Source organism: Squalius cephalus, assembly GCF_949319135.1.
Source record: "Squalius cephalus genome assembly, chromosome: 8".
NCBI lineage: Eukaryota > Metazoa > Chordata > Actinopteri > Cypriniformes > Leuciscidae > Squalius > Squalius cephalus.
In genome coordinates, this window is record NC_137129.1 from 273,608 (window position 1) to 282,500 (window position 8,893).

General features: G+C 45.0%; 1 protein-coding gene across 1 annotated transcript; it reads right to left on the minus strand.

The window, feature by feature from the left end:
• Positions 1–289: 289 nt before the first annotated feature.
• On the minus strand, positions 290–3,146 carry LOC307163051 (nucleoside diphosphate kinase A 2-like). Its single transcript, XM_079878877.1, has 5 exons — positions 3,032–3,146; positions 1,185–1,317; positions 992–1,093; positions 811–923; positions 290–480 (listed from the first exon to the last, which is right to left on the minus strand). The coding sequence occupies exons 2-5, from the start codon at positions 1,311–1,313 to the stop codon at positions 363–365; spliced, it is 462 nt and encodes a 153-aa protein (XP_079735003.1). The 5' UTR covers positions 1,314–1,317; positions 3,032–3,146; the 3' UTR covers positions 290–362.
• Between the last annotated feature and the right edge of the window lie 5,747 nt (positions 3,147–8,893).

An 8,893-nucleotide genomic window follows, 5' to 3' on the forward strand; every position in this document is an offset into this window, starting at 1 on the left:
GATGTATTGGTGGAAGAGAGACTGAGAGCTTGAATAAATCTGCTAATGCAAGTGTTGAAATAGTTTGAGCTTCTAGATAACATTAAGGCTAAACCAAACCAATCCATAATTCAACTTGGCATTTTAATTTATTTTATTAAAATTCACATTAGGGATTTTTTTATTCATGCAACCAACTAAACTCCGTGTCATCCAGCGGACCGTTCTTCTGACCCTCGCCACGTCAGGGCGGATTCAAAACAAAAGCTAGTTTGGAGAATGATTGAATAAAGAGAAGAATATATGAAAGTGAGATTCCAGGTTTTATTTAAACAAGTGCTTGAGAAGGACACACGGTCTCCAGCGGGGGTCGAGGTGTGTGTTCACTCGTAGAGCCAGGGTTGCGCGCAGCTCTTGTAGCTCACCAGCTCCTCAGGCTTAAACCACAGGGCGATCTCTTTATTAGCGGCGGCCACCGAGTCGCTGCCGTGGATCAGGTTCCTGAAGCACACACACACATCAGCGTCATTCTCAGGGTGGGGAACTCACTTTAAAGTAGTAATGCATTACAATATTGTCTAACTTCCAAAAGAAGTACCTAATTGCGTTACTTAGTAAATGCATGTTCACGTTTAGTCTAGAACTAAGATAACCATCATGTTCTCACACACTTTATTTCTCTCAACATGAGGACATGAGAGCTGTCAGTCAAATTAACTGGCGTTACTTATTTGAAGTAGTAACTTAGATATTTTGTAATATAATAGTAAAGTAATCTGATTGCGTAACTAGTAATGAGTTAAACCCGACGCGGGTTATTCACACACACACCTGCCCACTTCGATGCAGAGATCACCGCGGATGGTGCCGGGCTTGGAGTCGATGGGGTTGGTCTCGCCGAGCATCACGCGGCTGGTCTTCACCACACTCAGACCCTCCCACACCTGCGGACACACACACGTTAGCATCGCACGCTTCATTAGCATACAGCTACAGATGGTCGGTGGCTCACCATGGCCAGCACCGGCCCGTTGGCCATGTACTTCACCAGCCCGGCGTAGAAGGGCATGTCCTTCAGGTCGATGTAGTGCTCCTTCAGCAGAGTCTCAGACGCCTGCGAGCAGAGACACGTTAGCATGAGCGCGCAGAGTCCGTTAGCATGAGCGAGGAGAGCGTTAGCATGCGCTGCTGATGAACACACACACCTGCAGGAACTTGGCGGCCACCAGCCGGAAGCCCTTCTGCTCGAAGCGCTTGATGACCTCTCCCATCAGGCCTCGCTGCACGCCGTCAGGCTTAATGGCGATGAAGGAACGCTCGACTTTATCAGCCATGACTCTGAGGAGAGAACACACACACAGGTCTTAGGAGAGAACACACACACACACGTCTTAGGAGAGAACACACACACACACGTCTTAGGAGAGAAGAGCACACACACATGTCTTAGGAGAGAAGAGCACACACACATGTCTTAGGAGAGAACACACACACACGTCTTAGGAGAGAAGAGCATGAACACACACGTCTTAGGAGAGAACACACACACACATCTTAGGAGAGAAGAACACACATGTCTTAGGAAAGAAGAACACACACATCTTAGGAGAGAAGAGCACACACACATCTTAGGAGAGAAGAACACACGTCTTAGGAGAGAAGAGCACACACACACACGAGTCTGAGAGAAGCGCACACACACACACGAGTCTGAGGAGAGAAGGACACACACACACGAGTCTGAGAGAAGCGCGCACACACACACACGAGTCTGAGGAGAGAAGAGCACACACACATGTCTTAGGAGAGAACACACACACACGTCTTAGGAGAGAAGAGCATGAACACACACGTCTTAGGAGAGAACACACACATGTCTTAGGAAAGAAGAACACACACACATCTTAGGAGAGAAGAGCACACACACACGAGTCTGAGAGAAGCGCACACACACACACACGAGTCTGAGGAGAGAAGCACACACACACACGAGTCTGAGGAGAGAAGGACACACACAGGTGACCTGCTGGAGGGATGATGGACAGATTGAGTCAGAAAACTAAGCAGTGAGTTTCAAACTTTCATGATAATCTCTCATTTAAAAATTGTAATTATATTTTAATATTGATAGGATCTAAGCGTGTTGTGACCGTTCTGTAAGTATTATTGAATCATATAATGATGGTGATATTCAGTAGTACGAGTGTGTGCACATGTTAGTGTAAGAGTGATCAGGTCGAGTGCAGCTCTTTTCTACTGGTCACACACACAGACACACACACACACACACACACCTCTACGGTGAAAGTGCTATAATATTTATTGTGTGTGACGTAATTTCCCTGCCATCAAAGCAAGTCACGTGACACCCGGACCACGGGTAAAGATCTCGCACATGCGCACAGCAGATTCCACTGAACGGCATAATGGCAGTGTTCTTCTCACCCTCTAAAAGTATAAACTTATCGTTTCGATCAGACGTTACGTTTGCACAAGACAATCGCGTGTGCCGGGAATATGTCTATAGCTGACTGCATTCACAGTATAGCACATCTTATTTATGTTTGAATTAAGCCAAACTTCACATTCAACAAGTTCAGATTGAATCCAGTCAGAGAAATGCGAGACGCGCGGCAGATATTCACCCGCATGCGCAGTAGCGCTTCAGACTCCCGCATGCGCAGTAGCGCTTCAGACATACTCCCGCATGCGCAGTAGCGCTCAGTTTCAGACAGGCAGCCACATGTTACAGAGGTTACAGATGTTCATGCAGCGATTCATGTAGCGGGTACATTTCCACGATTAAACATGATTCTGTCGCACTACTATAATCTAGGCCTGAAGTGTGAGTGTGTCTGTGTGTGAGTGTGTGTGTGTGTGTGTGTGTGTGTGTGTGTGTGTCTGTGTGTGTGTGTGTGTGTGTGAGAGAGAGAGAGAGGGCGTGCAGACCACACAACCAGCGAATAAAGCCACAGTGCTATCACGACACAAACGAAGGAAATGAAAGTGCACTTATGAAATCAAACACGTGAAAACGGATAAAAACACACACCTTACGGACTCGATGAGGCGTTCGTGAAGCGGATCCTGAGGACGGAAGGCGACCGGAGACAGAGAGCGCAGTGCGCGTGCGCCTCTTTTATAAAGGCGGGGAGGGGGCGTGGCGGGGGCGTGGCCGATGACGAGCGAGGAAACATTAAATTCATATCATACCAGAACATATTCATACCTTAAACCAACAAATACATAAAAAATAACAATAATAATAGCAAGAAAATCTGCAAAAAATTATCATAAAATACTACTACTACTAATAATAATAATACAAATATATAAAATAAATAAACAACAAAATAACACAAAAATGAAGAACTATATACATGGGGTATTGAAATCCTTAAAAAGGCTTTACAACAATCTATAGTGTTTTGCTTTGGTGTTCCTCCAACGCTTTTATTAACAAAGCTCAAACTTTAATGGTACAAAACTAGGTGTATCTTTTCATCCTAGGCATTTATGAATGTGATATTTCTCTAAAATAATAAACAAATAAGAACAAAACATCTTTTCTAAAGGCTCATCATAAAAAATATTTTTGTCCTCAAAGTAATGTCAGTTCCAGAAATCTCCTTAAAAATACCTTAAAACTACACCAGAACAATACAGAAATAAAAACTCTCATGATTCACATCTCAAAACACACATTTCACATCAATATCTGTCTTAAATCTTTTTATGACCTGATTTACTGGGTAAATATAATGCATATGAAATATCATGAATCTTATCATGACCCAGAATCAGCTGAAACCATGAAATCACCGAATGTCCCGAAAGAACGGCAAATCTGAGGAAACTATTGTTGCATTTTCATCAACATGACTCGCACCGTCTTTAGACTGAAGTCAGTATTATATTCAGATGTACAGTATCAGCTGCACAATCCTCTGCAAATATGCCGGAAGTTTCATTTATCCAGACATTCTCCATATGAAAGTAAGAGACCGTCATGGAGAAGCAACTATAATACATTATTTATAAGCCAATGTTCAAAAAACAGTCTTCTATTCTTCTATTTAATATCTTTATTATTCCATAGCAACAGAGAGAAGCGGTGTGTGTACAGCAGAGCTTCTAAACATTAGACAGCTTGACAGAGATTTATTAATATAAAGTTGCATATGAGGAGAAACTTCATCCGTCACATCAGACACCCCCCCCCCCCCCGACACCCCCCCCGACACCCCCGTTCTGGCAGCAGCGCATCAAGGACAAACCCAAAATAAACAGGTTGAAGCTTCTGAATGACACACAACCATCAAAGCCAACACTTGAGAGTTTACAGTTCCAGACTCAGATCATATGAGCCATTGCAGACTGGACTTGATTATATAATACAGTGCATAACCATTTAAAGCATTGTTCAGGCGGCACTCGTCTTGGGCAGAGGCCAGAGGCACTTACTATTTTTAAATTGCATAGGAAATAAATTACAGGCATGCCATCATCACAGTGTCACAAAGTCACAAAGTCACAGTCACAATGTCATAATGCTTATGTGATGCATATATCATGTAAAGAAGTGTGTGTCTCAGACTGTGTGTAAGAGCTCACACAAACCATCATCGTAATCGTGCGTTTATTAGCTTCTTGTTTCAAGGTGTAGAAATGCTGCTTTTTAGCAGGAAAATCATGAATATTCATGTCAGCTCCACTCAGTGCCACTGAAAATCTCAGACAGAATATTGCTGAACAACGGCGGATGAGAGACACAGAGCTCGCTCTAAACGCGCTCCAGATCTTCAGATCGCATGATTCTGTGGGAATGAGAAGAAACGATTAATCGCAATAAAACCGCACGCGATCTGGATAAGGCTGCGATTATCTGATGCGCATAGAGTGCGGCTGATCAGTAGTAAACACTGCTCCATCTGAACACCAGAGGGTGCTCACACACACACACACACACACACCACATATCCATCTGAACACCAGAGGGCGCTCACACACACACACACACACACACACACCACATATCCATCTGAACACCAGAGGGCGCTCTCTCACACACACACACACACACACACCACATATCCATCTGAACACCAGAGGGCGCTCACACACACACACACCACATATCCATCTGAACACCAGAGGGCGCTCACACACACACACACACACACACACACACACACACACACACACACACACACCACATATCCATCTGAACACCAGAGGGCGCTCTCACACACACACACACAATACATATCCATCTGAACACCAGAGGGCGCTCACACACACACACACACACACACACACCACATATCCATCTGAACACCCGAGGGCGCTCACACACACACACACACACACACACACACCACATATCCATCTGAACACCAGAGGGTGCTCACACACACACACACACACACACACACCACATATCCATCTGAACACCAGAGGGCGCTCTCTCACACACACACACACACACACACACACACACACACACACACACACACCACATATCCATCTGAACACCAGAGGGCGCTCTCACACACACACACACACACACACACACACACACACACACACACCACATATCCATCTGAACACCAGAGGGCGCTCTCACACACACACACACACACACACACACACACACACACACACACACACACACACCATATATCCATCTGAACACCAGAGGGTGCTCTCACACACACACACACACACACACACACACACCACATATCCATCTGAACACCAGAGGGCGCTCACACACACACACACACACACACACACACCACATATCCATCTGAACACCAGAGGGCGCTCACACACACACACACACACACACCACATATCCATCTGAACACCAGAGGGTGCTCTCACACACACACACACACACACACACACACACACACACACCATATATCCATCTGAACACCAGAGGGTGCTCTCACACACACACACACACACACACACACACACACCACATATCCATCTGAACACCAGAGGGCGCTCACACACACACACACACACACACACACACACACACACACACACACACACACCACATATCCATCTGAACACCAGAGGGCGCTCTCTCTCACACACACACACACACACACACACACACACACACACACACACACACACACACACACCATATATCCATCTGAACACCAGAGGGTGCTCTCACACACACACACACACACACACACACACACACACACACCACATATCCATCTGAACACCAGAGGGCGCTCACACACACACACACACACACACACACACACACACACACACACACACACACCACATATCCATCTGAACACCAGAGGGCGCTCACACACACACACACACACACACACCACATATCCATCTGAACACCAGAGGGCGCTCTCACACACACACACACACACACACACACACACACACACACACACACACACACACACACACACACCATATATCCATCTGAACACCAGAGGGTGCTCTCACACACACACACACACACACACACACACACACACACACACACACACACACACACCACATATCCATCTGAACACCAGAGGGCGCTCACACACACACACACACACACACACCACATATCCATCTGAACACCAGAGGGCGCTCTCACACACACACACACACACACACACACACACACACACACACACACCATATATCCATCTGAACACCAGAGGGTGCTCTCACACACACACACACACACACACACACACACACACACACACCACATATCCATCTGAACACCAGAGGGCGCTCTCTCTCTCACACACACACACACACACACACACACACACACACGCTGAATATGCGCCGCCGCAGAAGTACAATAATGCGCATCAGTCCAGGAAACCTCTGTCGCTGTGTCTGAATAAAGGGTTGAAACGCTTTGATTAAACACGAGTAATAAACACACGACTGCCGTATTCTGTGTCGGAAGCTCATCATCTCACAGGAGGAGCTCAGCTGTCCTCATGAAGTGAGTCTGGAGGAAATGCATGTTATTAAATGTCTGATGTTGGACAAGAGGTTCATAAATGCTCCTCGTGTCTGGAGAGATGTTTGACGCGTGTTGCTTTTTCAGATGCACGTTATAAGCGACTGAAACTCGCAGTGCTGTCAGAGTGAGCCGCGTTACTGAGCCGTACGGCACTGACACGCTGCACATTACTAATGATCTCAGCCGTAGCGATTTTAAAATCACCATAAGCCATCTCGATTTAAGTGCGATTACATGGAAAGTGCGATTAATCGCTCAGCCCTAAAAGAAAGGGTCTTCAGTATGATGAAATATTTTCAAAACATGGTAATAAATCAATATTTCTCCAAACATGCGCACTGTGAACTAAGATCCGTGTCGTACGCTGCATGTCTAGTGCATGTGAACTCAGATACCCCGAGAAGACGTGAGTGATGATATAGCCAACCGTACAGACGGATTATTGTGCACTCCTGACATAAGTTAAGAAATGATTGTCACTGCAACCAGTTTTATCATAAACAGTGAATATCGCAGCTTTCATCTGTAATCTTTCTCATGATGCTCAGTTTGTCCAGATCAAGTAAGATGTTTTAATGTGAGGTGAAGCCCTAATCTGGAGCCATCGGTGATCTTTGACCCTAAAGGGGTTAAAAACTATAATTCTGGGATATAATACCACAGTTTGTTATTAGATATGATACAATTCTGAATCCATTTAATTTTAAAGATAGTAAAGCATTAAACCTCCTTGATGAAATAGATGCCCTGATATTCCTGTATTCCTAACCCTAACCCTGCTCTTCCGAACACAATTATAGATTTTCTTATTAGCGTGTCGAATAATAAATCTAAGCCTCTGCAGTGTAAGCTAATCTTCAACCCTTAAACCCTTTAGAGCAATATCAAAGGTTAATAATTAACCGAGTTTTATGTTTGTTAGTGCGTTCTGACACGCTGTATATTAGTGCTAACTGGGACAGCTTTATTTCCAGAGTCATCCGAGGGAAAAGATCCTCCTGGCAGGAATATCCCACAGCTGGTGAAACAGGAGAGCGGTATCCGACACCCGCGGCCGAGGCTGCGTTCCACTCCGCTTATAGACATGCACTCGCGCAGCACCTACGCACGGCCCTCCGGAGAATCCCACGGGATCCGGACACAGGTTTATCCGACCCTCGACCCGGAGCGAGTCGACTGCATCGCCTGTAATTTACCACCTCTAACAACTCTATGATATATTAATTATTATTTTATACATTTAAAACAACCCAAAGACACATATATACATATAGAATGCTGCATTAAATACATTAGTAAGGGAAAATAAGTAAATAATATATAAACTCCAGCGGATTCAAGTGATCAAGACGATCCAGTCTAGCATCGAGAGGGTTCTGTCAACACTGCACTGGCTCCCTGTTAAACATCCCATACATTTATAAATATTGCTGATCACTTACAAAGCACTAAATGGTTTAGCTCTGCAGTGCTTGAGCGAGCTCTTAACGCATTATAGTCCTTCACGTCTATTGCGATCTCTAAACTCCGGCCAGTTGATAATACCTAGAATATCTAAATCGACTGCTGGCGGAAGATCCTTTTCCTATTTAGCACCAAAACTCTGGAACAATCTTCCTACCATTGTCCGGGAAGCAGACACACACTGTCAGTTCAAAGCCAGATTAAACACACATCTCTTTGGCCTAGCATTCACATAACACATGTGTGAGAGTCTAACAGAAGGACGGACAAAACCAGTCAAACATCAACTGAGTTCTGCTCATATTTTATTACTATTTTCTGAACTATAGCGAATAAACTGGTGATGTGAGGAATGTTGAAGGTGTGTGAGTGGATGCTGGGTCGAGTCAGCTTTATTCATACAGCGCTCTCACAGCACAGAGT